The 13628-nt window shown below is 41.5% G+C and overlaps 1 protein-coding gene across 1 annotated transcript in view; it reads left to right on the top strand.

Moving 5' to 3' along the window:
* The first annotated feature begins 596 nt into the window (after window positions 1-596).
* LOC101861223 (neuralized-like protein 4) overlaps window positions 597-13628 on the top strand; it is a 48517-nt gene continuing 35485 nt past the window's right edge. The window contains exons 1-7 of the mRNA XM_005104420.3: window positions 597-814; window positions 5659-5850; window positions 6476-6647; window positions 7928-8202; window positions 9381-9504; window positions 10729-10817; window positions 12851-13166. Coding sequence (XP_005104477.1) covers window positions 635-814; window positions 5659-5850; window positions 6476-6647; window positions 7928-8202; window positions 9381-9504; window positions 10729-10817; window positions 12851-13166 — 1348 coding nt within the window. The 5' untranslated portion in view covers window positions 597-634. The remainder of the gene's footprint in view (window positions 815-5658; window positions 5851-6475; window positions 6648-7927; window positions 8203-9380; window positions 9505-10728; window positions 10818-12850; window positions 13167-13628) is intronic.

The following is a 13628-nucleotide window of genomic DNA, read 5'->3' as shown; positions in this document are numbered from 1 at the left end:
CACACACACACACACACAATAATGTAGCCAAATAATATAATAATTATACACACAAAAACAACATGAATACGGCAGTAAGAATCTGGTCGCGACGTTTGTATAATATTACTATCAATAAAACTACGTTATATTTTTTGACGCTTTCTATAATATAAAGTTTTAGTTTTATGCCTGTTTTGATTGCGCAATAATAATATTGCTTTTGAGTGTCTCATTTTCTCACTTTTGTCAAGACCACAGAATTCTACACTTAGTGTAGAATTCTGTGGTCAAGACTCGAGTTTCAGTTTCTTTGGCAGTGACAACAAGAATAATCTGGGGCGACAAACTCTTATCGTCTGTACTGCCAGGTACTAATTTTCTGTTATTATTGGCGGTTTTTATAACCTCTAGAAATAATAATGAAAAGAATAAAGCAAATTAAATATTTGATTTTAATCATTTATTTGTATGCAGCGTACAATGTAATCGTCAAAATGAATTCTGGTATTCAAAGCACTCAATCTTTTCCAGTATTTACAGATCTACGGACAGAACAATTTGGCGGTTTTTCGCGGAACGGCAATCTAAGTCCGAATTAGTATTTTCTACTGAATAGGACCTGGCTAACCTACCAATCACCATCACAAAGAAAATGGCTACCCCAGTGCCATTACCATCATTTCATACTCGCACTGGGTCTCTTGTGGCCCTGAGTAATAACAATCGTACTGCACAGAGGAATCACCCTACCCAAGAATTTAATAATGGGGTAGTTCTCAGTGCAGAGCCACTCCAAGACAATCAGGTTTTCGAAGTTAAAATTGACAGAAAGGTAACGATGTTTCTGGTGTTCTAAAATAAAGTCTTACCACAGAACACTACTCACTACAACTAGATCTAGATATATCTAGATCTACAACATGTAGGCTACAAGTACAAAAAGCAAGTCTTGTTTTTCACTCTTGACTCTCTCTCTCTTTCTCTCTTTTCTGCTCTAGCCTACCCTCTCCAACTCATCCAAAGAATGGGTGAACAGTTTGGTGTGGCACTCTGCTAAATTGTTTGTAGATCTAGGCTACTTTCATTTCTGTCTGTGTGTTTCAAGTGTTTGAAGAGGCCATGCTCCTCCGAGTCGGAGGTCTCCAGACTGCCAGACTCCAGATCTTTTCTTGTATGTAACATGCGGCTAAACGTATAACGACACACCTGCATGATTGGCTGCTAATGTCATGTCATCACATCCTGGGATACCCACAGACGGAGGGCTATTTTCAGAAGGCCGTGGATATACCACGTATGACATGGAACGACATGTTGGGTCAGTGGCTTGGGCTTGATGTATTATCTGTATTACATCGATGTGTTTTGCAAGGTAAAATTTCACACTTGGACATGATGGAAGATTGCTTAGATAGTTGATGCTCAGAACAGTAAGAATGCTGATGCTCGAAATTGAAGTATGGTAAACGCAAAGACAAAGTCAATAAAGCGCGCGAAAATTGCCGTAGAGACGCTGGAGGAAGATTTCCCCGCCTCCGGGCCCGATAAAAAATGCGCAAAAGAGATTCACAGCTGCATCATCGAAGCACCGCGTTATATCACTTTAGATCTACCGGTATTCATGGAAAAACATCGCACCAAAGCGTCATGCCATCAAAGATCATGTAGATCTAGATCTAGATCTCATATAGTATAGAAATTTTTGGTGCCATGGGGTTGGCTATATTTAGATGTAGTCACGGGATCGGAGGGGTATCCCGGTCGGACGTCACACAAGATGGCCGCCTTACCTAAAATAGTTTGCTTCGTTTTACGTTTAGTCACGGCGTCACATGGAGAGATCTTAGATCCAACAATCTGTACTCTAGTTTACAATTTACGTGCAAACTTATACAGGGTGCCCACTACGACTGGATCGGGCCGATCGCCCGACTCGGTCGCCTGAAACTGAAAACAAACACATTTGTTTTTTGAGGCGATGGAGTCGGCCGATCCCATCCATAGTGGAGATATTTAGAATCTAGGATCTAGATTTTGAACCTAATCTAGGTTGCATCTTGTTCACCTATGTCTGACCGCGGTTTAAAGAAGGTAAAATTAAACCTCTCTGTTCAATTTCCTTGGATCTTTGGATCATCAGGTGTCACGACGTGGAATCAGGCGCTCGTCAATTTTTGGGCATTTGAAGTTGTTTGGTATCATCTTAAAACCTTTTCAATTGTCTTGCTATGGGTGAAAAAAACTGCCCTTCTATCGTGAATAGAAGTCAAGATATTTGTATTGATATTGACGAAGGTAGGATCGCCTAGTTTTAAAGGTAGAATTAGCGAGAAAATAGCCTCTTAAGTGTGGTTATTTCCATAGCTTGATAGTCTGTGTAAACTGAAAACTTACATATATGTGTGCCTTTAATCCATGTTTTTCTGTAAAATCTACCCAGAAATGTGTTCTCAATTGGACAACAATGGTGTTAAAACCAACCAAAAAAAAACATTCGATAAGAATTGGAAGAGGCTAGCCGTACTTAATGACGGCTAGACTGGCCTACTGAATTGTAAATATACATTTTTAGTGTGCAGTACCTAAGGTATTTGCATTTGAGACGAAACCAGGTACCTTAATGACAGTGCATATATTTTAAACCTCCTGTTTTCTAATGTTAATAGGGCCTAAGATAAGTACGGCTAGACTGGCAGTCTAGCCGTACTTAAGTACGAGTAGACTGCCAGTCTAGCCGTACTTAAGTACGAGTAGACAGCCAGGCTAGCCGTACTTAAGGACGGCTAGACTGTCAGGCTAGCCGTACTTAATATTGATGGCTGAATTGTAAATGAAATTTTTAGTTTGCAATGCCTAAAGTATTTGTTTTTCAGACAAAACCAAAAGGTGCCTTACTGACTTGCATGTATTTGAACCTGAATAAGTACTAGATCAATTACTAGATCAAGTACAAGTACTAGATCTAGATCTAATGAGACTTGTGTACTAAACAGGCTTGAGTCGATATGGCCAAACCTAGATCTAAGTACGGCTAGACTGGCAGTCTAGCCGTAAGTACGGCTAGCCACTTCGATAAAAATTACCAAACTGACAGAAAAATGCCTGTTTCTTCAATTTCATAATTTTGACGAGCGCCTGATTTCACCACGATGCCTCACACATCACGACCTCAGTTCTTTCTTGTCACATCTCCATTTTTTTACACAGTAAAAATGTGACTTTTTCTTAAGCTCACTCTTTGTTATGAACTCTTTTCACTCTTTTATTAAAAATGGAGATACGACAAGAAAGCACTGAGGTCGCGATATATGGCTCTAAAAATTGGATGACCAAGAGAATCTAAAGGATGCGTCTATTCCACGTTCTATTCAGACACGTGTGTGTCCTTCTACCCTAGCACAAGCATGAATGCGAGTACCGTACATTGTGAGTCTTTTTCTTTTGGCCGGCTCTATTTCTCCGAACACTCGGGAAAATAAAGTTGAACTCTATTTCTTCTTCAGTTTCCGTTCTCAAGGTTTAAAAAAAAAATTTCAAATGGAGTGGCCTGTGCATGTGTGTGTGTGTGTGTATATATATACATATATTATATAGGCGCCTATGGTGTGAATGGGGAGTGGTGTATATGGATATATATATTATATTTTTATGGACACCCCAGGAAAATATTTTGTCAGCTTAGCAGTCACATTGATGATTTGCTGCTGATCCCAATTTTTTTCACCAAATCCCGATTTTTTCCCCCTCTGAGATCCAGATTTTTAGATTTCATAGTGTGGCAATCTGTATGAGACTCGTTGCCACTGTCTCTCTCTTTTGCTCTCTTTGTCTCTCTGTTATGAGAAAGGCTTAATTGGTCCTTGCTTAAGTGAAGACTCCTGAAAGGGAGATTAGAGTGCCTCTCACATGCTCTTTTATTTTTACTCTCTCTCTCTCTCTCTCTCTCTCTCTCTCTCTCTCTCTCTCTCTCTCTCTCTTTTTGTTTGTTAGTTTTTCTATGGCGCTCGCAACTGCATAAGGTCATATGAGCAAGTGGGACTCATTAAACATTTTCAGTAGGTAGGAGTTTTAAAAAATTTGCCCGAATGCGTGTGTGTACATGTTTGTGCGAGTGGGTGTGTGTGAATGTGTGTGCATATTTCTACGTTGCGAAACACCATACCAATGTGCCAGGATCTGGACAATAAAGATGTGTCTTACCATATCTTATCTAAAAAATTGTATTTTTGACCTTGTTGTAAAGCAGAGTCAAAAACAACACCTCAACAAACAGTGTAAAAATTCTGTGAAGACACTGACCGAGATTTGAGCTGAAGTGATTTTTAATAATGTACTCTGTTTTAAAATACGAAGTGATTATTCAGACTCGAGTCCGAATATGAAAAAATGTTATTCGGACTCGTGATTCTTGTCCAGTATGACATCACTTCCGACTTCCTGTGACTAGTGAATCCGGCTTCCTGTCCTGCCTCACTCGTGACTCGCTTCAGGCTGGGTAGAGACCGGGATCACTTCGGGCAAAAAGGCGTTTTGTGCAGGAGCGGAGTTTTAATCGTATGATGAATTTGAGGCCGGCCTGAAAAGTTATAGCGCTTCTAATAAATGTTTATTTATCAAGAGGTCATCAGAAGCAATTAAAGATGGCTCGTTAGCATGTGTCGGGGTCGGATGGGCGGCCTGCACACGTGTGGCTGTGTGCGTGTCGGGGAGGGTGGTGGGGGGCACTATCGGTCCGGGCTTTGAACGTCGCACAAGCGTCAGTCTTTTCCCCCCTGGCAACTTATCATTATTACAATAATAAGCTAGTCTTGACGTAGATCTACGTAATGAATTGTGCGCTGGTCTATGGAATCAAAAGTTGCCGTATGCTCAGCTCTACACAGCAACACAACTTTTTCTTGGTAAACAATCGATATGACACAGGCTTGTGTATTTGAACGAATCGGTCTTTTTTTTTTTTTTTTACACAGCTCATAATATGCCAGGTGGTCTGCTAATCTTCAATTTTACCTTTTTCTACAACAAAGAAAGTGGGAAACGTGGGGGGGGGGGGGGGGGGAGGGAGGAGGCGTATCAATGAGGCGGCGGGCATTGGATCGGCAGATAAGGTGTGGGGGAAACTAAAAAATGGCGGAAAATTGGAAGCACTGAACGTTAGATCTATAGAACGAAGACACTTCCTTTTTTCCGGACCCGAGTCCGAATAACATTTTTTCATATTCGGACTCCAGTCCGAATAAGAAATTTTTTTATTCGGACTTGAGTCCGAATATGAAAAAATGTTATTCGGACTCTAACGACGGCCTTTAAAATATGCTTTCTGGATGTCATGATTGGCCATCTGTGTCAAGCTCCATTTATAAGTTCTATGTGATTCTTGATATAATGCGCTCTACATAACCTGTAGAAACAGTTTTTAAACTGTCTAAAAACACACATCTATTCAAAACTATCCTCTGCCAGCAAATTTTGTAAATGATAACCTGTGTGGGTTTAGAAGTTGTGTGTGTCTGTCTGTTGTTAAATGATCGCATAATGTACATTTTCTGTCATTTGATTTTTGTCAGTTGAGTGATTCTGCATTGAACAGCGCTTTGAGCCTTCTAAGGATTAGGTTCCGTATAAATTCCCATATATATTGTTGTAATTTATTTATAATATTAAATTCCCCCTCAGGTAAATTCATGGAGTGGCTCCATCGAGATCGGGGTGACTGTGTGCGAGCCTAGCAACCTCAACTTCCCATTCAGCGCCACAGGGTTTCGGGACGGCACCTGGGTCATGTCAGGCATGAGCATCTTGTGTGAAGGTCACTCACTGGTCGAAGACTATGGATGTGACCTTGATCAGCTCACTGAAGGGGACAGGGTCAGTATTTGCATATAGATTGGTAGTTTTACTTGGCTCTCGATTGCTTTTTTATTGCGACATATTCCATTCCTTCCAGCGGGGGATTTGAGGTAGCCACTGGTTTGTCCTACCTTTTTCTTTCATTGTGTTGTTTCTGTGTATCTGCCTGTTTTACTTTTTCCCTGCTCTAAGTGACCTTTATTGTGGTGATGTGCTTTTCTTTACTCACCACTCACACTGTTCCTTGTTGATTTTTTAGCTTCCTTGTTGATTTTTTTAGCTCATACAAACATTAAATGCAGTCAAACATGCTCTAACGGCCACCTGTAAAAGAACATCACCTGTACAAATGGCCATTTCCTATTTTCCCCTAGGCATTTTTGCACATTTTACATATGGACACTGTGTAAGACGGCTAATCTTCTCCTCAACAATTCGTGGCCATCTTACACAATTTTGACTGTTTATTGCTACTGTGACAAATAAAATGAGTAACTCCAGGCACTCACTGTGTAAAGCTGGCTTGGACTGAGCTATTGGAGGCTGAAGAAGACAAAGAATGCAAAAAGAATGAGAGCGAAGATTATTGTTATTATTATAGATGATATTGTCAATTGGCCTAAGATTTTGGGTTTGTCGACAGGTCGGTGTGATGCGGTCGCCAGAGGGAGCTCTCCACTTCTATGTAAACGGGGTCGACCAGGGCATGGCCGCCACAGGCATCCCCTCCCAGGTGTACGCTGTCATTGACCTCTACGGCAAATGTGCCCAGGTGTCAGTGTGTAAGCCCACCCAGGTTGCAGAGAGGGAAAATGGTATGTTGTGGGTGCCCAGTGCTGCTTGTGGTCCAAGGTGGCAGATACATACCACTAAGAACAAAGAAAAAAGAAAGATAACGAAAAAAGAAGTTTCTTACCTTCTGGTATAAGGCTACTGTTGAAACAAACATTAATGTGTCCTGCTTTTTTTTTGGGGGGGGGGGGGTTATTACATAATGTACAATTCGAATATATCTATGTAACTCTTAAAGGTCTGTGATAGAATCGTGCTCGTGGTTGAAAGATGCATCTGATGTGATATGTGTATTATTGTTAGCTTTATTTTCTCTTCACATTGAGTGTTTATGAGAGTTGTATATGGTTTGAATTTTGTGTATATTTATGTTCATGTGTTTTTCCTGCACTGTCAAAACAAATTCCCAATGGACTATGATGTATCATCTTATCTTGAAGAGAGGAAAGTAATGCAAGATTGATTCTTCGCTTATTCATTCCGTCTTTTCATATCACTGCTAATGTTGTCTCTTGCTGCTTGACGTCTAATTAATTGTGAAAGACGAAGCCTGTTCTATGTCATCTTGGGTAAGGAGATAGCTGAAGTTGTGTATTCTGGAGCAAATATTCTTGTTAGAGAATCAATGTCTCGCCTTGGATATATCCTTGTTGACTCTCGTTGCCAGGCACTCTGTGGCTCGACATCTGAGAAATGCCAGGCGTTACGGCAACTATTTTAAAAAATTTCACTGTGGCCTTGTTATTCACCCCCACCCACCCACCATGAAACTTAGCTTGCAAAAAAGGCAATAAAATTGAATAGTTTGTTGGGGGGGTTGTGATCTTTTGCAAGTGTGTCTAAATTCTGAAAAAAAATCTGTAAAAGAATGATACACCTAGGCTTTGATCTAGATTGGAAAATTGGATGTCATTAATCGCTACAGCCTTCCACTAACCACCAGTAAACTCTGAGTCCTCTTCATAACTTGGGTCAGCAACGTTGTTATCTTCTTCAGACTAGAAAAGTCCAGATCCGACCCGTGGGTTTTTGGCGGGTGCTCTGGTGTGGTTTGCTTCTTCTTTCCTATCAAACATCTGTCGTCCTTATCTCCCCTTCTTCTTTTTTATGTTTGTTACTCTCTTGTAACACCTCTAATCTTCTGGTGCTCTTATGACCTTATGCAGTTGCGAGCACCGTAAAACCTCTACTAAAAAACAGATCCGATCCCACAACACAAAATAAATAGGAAACTAGACACTGAGGAATGTCTGTCCCTGTATGACCTGGTTAGAGACTAATGTCCCTTTTTTGTGTCCTGCAGTACACCTGAATAACGACCTGACCAATGAAATGGCCCAAGAGTTTTTGGCGGAGATTTCGAACCAGATAGCCAACGACCTGGCTGCAGAGCGGGACGGGAGCGGCTCCGACGACGAGAGGGGACCCAGAGACACGCTGCGGTTTCACGAACGTTGCGGTAATTTGGTCAAACTGAGCAACAACCGCCGATCGGCTGAGCGGGAGCGCCCTCTGGATGAGTTTAACAATGGCGTCGTCATGACAAACAGGCCCATACGAGACAATGAAATTTTCGAGGTATGGCTCCACACTGAACTCTTACAAGTCGAAGACCTGTTTCCAGTTTTGTGGCAACAAGTCTGTTCTGAAATGTTATGTATATGTTACCTTTTTCGGCAGGAAAAAAAAGCTTTCAAATTACAGGCATGAATTGCCCACTAAAGATTTATGAAGACAAGAAAGATTTGGTACATGAGTACACAATTGTCGTCAGGCAAGCAGATATTTATGATAAACAAGGAAAACAAGAAAAAAACCCACACCAACGCAGCTTCTAGCCAGTAGACGTCCTGGCATGTAAGAGTTGCGGTGTGTCTTGTCACAAATGTGGCTTCCAGCTTGGTGTTTGTGTACGTGTGACTGGATTTTTCTTATTCATGAAGACTTTTGAGCTTTACAGTTAAGTCCACATTCAATTCTTTTTTAAGAAAGAACTTACCACAGGAATAAACGTTTTCCTGCTGCCGCCGGCAGCCTTGCTTTTAAAAATGTTTCCGCTGTTTTGAATTAATTCTTACATTAAGTAAAAGGTAGAATTGAGCAATTTTTGTTTGTTTAGGCACATTTATACACACTTCATAGTTTCCCTTTTTTAAAATTTGTCACCACCCACTTTTGTCCGTGTTACTTTCTTTTTCATTGAAATGAATGAGAGAAACCTCTGCATGTTTGAGCGATATATAATAGAAGTTGCTATAACTGTCCCCTGTATAAGACAATCACGTGTACAAACTACCACTTCCCATTCTCCGCTTACTTTTTATTTAAAAATATGACACTGTGTAAGACGTCCGCTTGTCTAGAACGGACATTTTTTTTTTCCTGGACAGTGAGTGGTCGTGTGAGATAATTGTGATTGTAATTTGAAGAATAGCAAGCCATCACCTGACAAAGTTCCTCTCCTATCTCTGTGTTTTTTTGTCTGTCACTTTTAGTCCTCATGCCTGTTTGTATACAGCGGTATACGGGTTTCCTGCATGAAACATTCGATTTGTTCCTGATGAGATGTGATGTAGCTACGATACTATCACACTGATTTGGCAACACACGCTCTTCTGACCTTATGTAGTTGCAAGCACTATAAAACACTTAGACTTACCAAAACGTGACTAGGCAAGCAGTAGCTGAAGATTGTTTATTTCCTCCTCTCCTCTCTTCCCCCCCCCCCCCCCCCCCCCACACACACACACACACAGATTCAGCTTGACCGTCTGGTGGACAAGTGGTCAGGCTCCATCGAGGTGGGCATCACCACCCACAACCCCAACACACTGGACTTCCCAGCCACCATGACCAACATGCGGAACGCCAGTGCTAGCCGTCAGTGATTTCTGTGGTGTCCTGGTGAAATCAGACGCTCGTCAAAATAATGAAATCAAACAAGGGCACATTTTTCTTCCCTATGGGCAATTTTTGTTGAATTCTTTTTTGTAGCTCAACACCTTTTATGTCCATTTAAAAACACATTTATGTGTGGATTTTACTGAAAAGCGTTGATCAAAGGCACAAAAAATATAAATTTGCAGTTTTCGAGGATACTGCCTCATTGGAAGTCACCAAATGTTGGCGGTCATTTTCTCGCTAATTTTACCTCGGACACCAACCCCACCTTCAATAGCAAATATATTGGCGGATATTCAAGATAGATGGGTATTTTTTTCATTAAGCTATATGAACAAGCTTTAAGATGATATTGATAGCTCCATGTGCCCCAAAGTTGACGAGCGTCTGATTCCATACTGTATGGTGACACATTTGTTATCGTTTCTTTTCATGTCTTCATCATCATTGTTGCTCTCGTCATTTATTGTAAAGTGAGAAAAAAGAAAACTTTTGCCATCTACGAAAAAGTTTTCAAACAAATTTTTCAGATGTGAAAGGCAATCCAAGGATTTTGGGTTAAAAAACAAAGGAATTGCTTCCCCATTGCTCTTTGTGGTATATGGTCTGGTTTTTCATTTATCATTTTCACAAGTGGCTTGTTATGATATGACATTCTCTGTTTTCCAGCCATTTTATTCCATTCTTTTATCAAATTGTAGCAAGATGCGGTAGGAAAGATTTTTTCTCTTGAACAAGCCTTATCATCATCAAGAGCTGGATCTGAAAAGGAATTGGCAATCACAAGTTGTTGCTCCTTTCCCAGACGCTCTAAAAAAACAAAAAGCAACACCTACATTTTACTGGTCATTTCCCCATCGCCCATCTATTCTAGTTCTCCAAGTAGGTTGTTCTTGATCTGCCTCTATCTCTGTTGCCTTCTAGTTTTGCAGTGAGAGCAGGATTTTCAGGGCTTTTACGTTGATTAAAGTATCCCAGATACTACATTTGTTCCCCCCCTTATTGTATTAATAAGTGACTGTTTCACATAAGCTTTTTTCTGACCATCTCTTATCTCCTTTCATTTCTTTAATTTTCCTAAAATTTTCAACAGTGACATATGGAAACACATTTCATGAACAACACAATTGTTTTCAAAAAGTATATTTTATCTGCCTCTCTGACCTTATGTATGTTCTATGTTCCCCCATCCCCTGTGTACAGGGACAATCATGATGAGTGGCTGTGGCATCTTGACCAATGGGAAGGGAACACGCCGCGAGTATGGACAGTTCAATCTGGATGAGCTCAGTGTAAGTTTGTGTGTGGAATGACGGGTCTTTTGTGTGTGGAATAACGAGTCTCTTGTGTGTGGAATAACGGGTCTTTTGTGTGTGGAACAACGGGTCTTTTGTGTGTGGAATGACGGGTCTTTTGTGTGTGGAACAACGGGTCTTTTGTGTGTGGAATAACGGGTCTCTTGTGTTTGGAATAACGGGTCTTTTGTGTGTGGAACAACGGGTCTTTTGTGTGTGGAATGACGGGTCTTTTGTGTGTGGAACAAAGGGTCTTTTGTGTGTGGAATGATGTGGAATAACGGGTCTTTTGTGTGTGGAACAACGGGTCTTTTGTGTGTGGAATAACGGGTCTTTTGTGTGTGGAACAACGGGTCTTTTGTGTGTGGAACAACGGGTCTTATGTGTGTGGAACGACGGGTCTTTTGTGTGTGGAACAACGGGTCTTTTGTGTGTGGAATAACGGGTCTTTTGTGTGTGGAACAACGGGTCTTTTGTCCCTGCTCACGAGGGTTAACAATATGTGTAGCAGGCAACAAAATGATTTACTTATCACATTTGGCTATCAGGAGATATCGAACAAATCCTGGATTTCCTCCAAACTGTGTGTGTGACTCCCCAACTTCCAGGTGACAATATTACATGGTTCAAGATGACAAAGATGCCTTTGAGGTTGATATTTTGTCGAAGGAAACCTTCTCCACTGAAGGTCATCCCTCTTTTTTTTTCCCGGTTTTGTTTCCGTCTCTGGTTCCCTTTGATGTTGTATCTCACTCGGCTGGGTAGTCTGTGATAAATTCCTGCATGTGGTTGAAAGATGCATCTGATATGATATGTTATTATTGTCGTTTTGTTCTTCTCTTCGTATTGGATTTTTATTAAAGTAATTCATAATTTAAATTCTATGTATATGTATGTACATGTGTTTTTACCATTCCTGTACAGCCGAGAAAAAATTTCCTTCTGGGATGGTGGGACAATAAAGTATCATCTTATCTTCTTCTCGTTCATCTCTAAAGGCCCGGTTACACGTAATGATAAATTATATCAGATTTGTCGAATGAGACAACTGTCCATTTTATCGAACTGTGTTGTCTGTTTACACGTTCCAATCTATCATTAGTTTGCTTTCGATTGAGGAGATTCCTCGCCATAAAGCCACCATGTCTCTTTGCGACGACAGCGATTTGCCTGCACTCTATGTGAAGGTTTCGAGCTCTGGGCCTAATGAATGAAAGGCGAACACTACCTCTAGATCACGAGAGCCCCTTAATGTAGACCTTCCATGTTGTGTGTAGAACTGGAAGCTATGGCTTGACTGCGGCTGATGTGCAATGCACCGAGTGACCTTGATGCACAGCTTCACCCTTGACGATCAACTAAATAATAAAATTGCTAAAATATATATAATAACGCACCCGATCAGGTTCCCTGTGAGCAACTTTTCCTTATTTTGAGACACTGATTCCGAATATGAAATCAGTTTTTACCTACGATAATTATTTAAAAAATTTTGAATCTTGAGTTTAGTTCTGCACGGCGGCAAATTTCAAAGTGAATCTACGTCACAACGCGTATCCCTCAAGTGTGACCATGATCGCACGCAAAATATCAAGCAGCGCTTGATTTCTCGACCAAGTCTCCAAACCATCGTTCAATCCTCCAAATTTTGTACAATTTTGTGGTTACACCTAACGTTTTATCGTATGATCGCTAGATCGTCCAGTTTTTGTACAATTTTTCGTTATGTGTAACCGGGGCTTAAATGGACATCCCAGTCTCTAGTGCCAAGGCTAATGTTCGCCACAGGTCCTCCAGGCCCACATAGAGTTTTTGGCCTCTCTGCCCAGAGGTTGGGCCAATATTTTTTTTCTAGGTGTATCTTCTCTTATCTCAGCTTGTCTTATATCTTATCTGTGGGTGGTTGGCGGGTGCTCTTGTAACGTCTATTCTTCGTCGCTTATATTACCTTTTTGTGTTGCAAGTGCCGTAAAACTTTTACTAAAACTAAAAACTAAATATCTTATCTTATCTGATCTTTTTCTGTCCAGGAGGGCGACCGCATCGGTCTGGTGCGCAAGTCCAACGGTCACCTCCACTACTTCATCAACGGTCTGGACCAGGGCATGGCCTCCTCCAACTCGCCGTCCCCGGTCTGGGGCGTGGTGGACCTCTACGGCATGGCAGTCAAGGTGTCCATCGTGGACCACACGCCCGTCGACCCGCCAGAGACGGCCTCGGCGACCGCCGCGGGCACCTCCAGCTCCCTCCCCGCGCAGCCCGCCGAGCGGAGCCTGGGCAACATGCTGCGGCAGTTCCTGGACTCGTGCGATGGCGGGGACCGCGCCGACTCGCAAGCTGGCACAGGTCAGTGGGAAGTCAACACGTATAGGTCTTCTACCCTGTCAACACGCATACATTATCTGCCGAGTCAACGCGCATAGGTCTTCTACTGAGTCAACACGCACACATTATACTACTGAGTCAACACGCATAGCTTATCTACTGAGTCAACACGCATAGGTTATCTACTGTGTCAACACGCATAGGTTATCTACTGTGTCAACACGCATAGGTTATCTACTGAGTCAACAGGCATACATTATCTACCGAGTCAACAGACATACATTATCCACTGAGTCAACACAATTTCATTATCTACTGAGTGAACAGGCATACATTATCCACTGAGTCAACACAATTTCATTATCTACTGAGTGAACAGGCATACATTATCCACTGAGTCAAAACAATTTCATTATCTACTGAGTGAACAGGCATAGGTTATCCACTGAGTCAACACGCATACATTATCTACTGTGTGAACAG

This window comes from Aplysia californica, unplaced genomic scaffold (assembly GCF_000002075.1).
Source record: "Aplysia californica isolate F4 #8 unplaced genomic scaffold, AplCal3.0 scaffold00419, whole genome shotgun sequence".
NCBI lineage: Eukaryota > Metazoa > Mollusca > Gastropoda > Aplysiida > Aplysiidae > Aplysia > Aplysia californica.
This window is presented reverse-complemented; position numbering and strand designations above follow the sequence as displayed.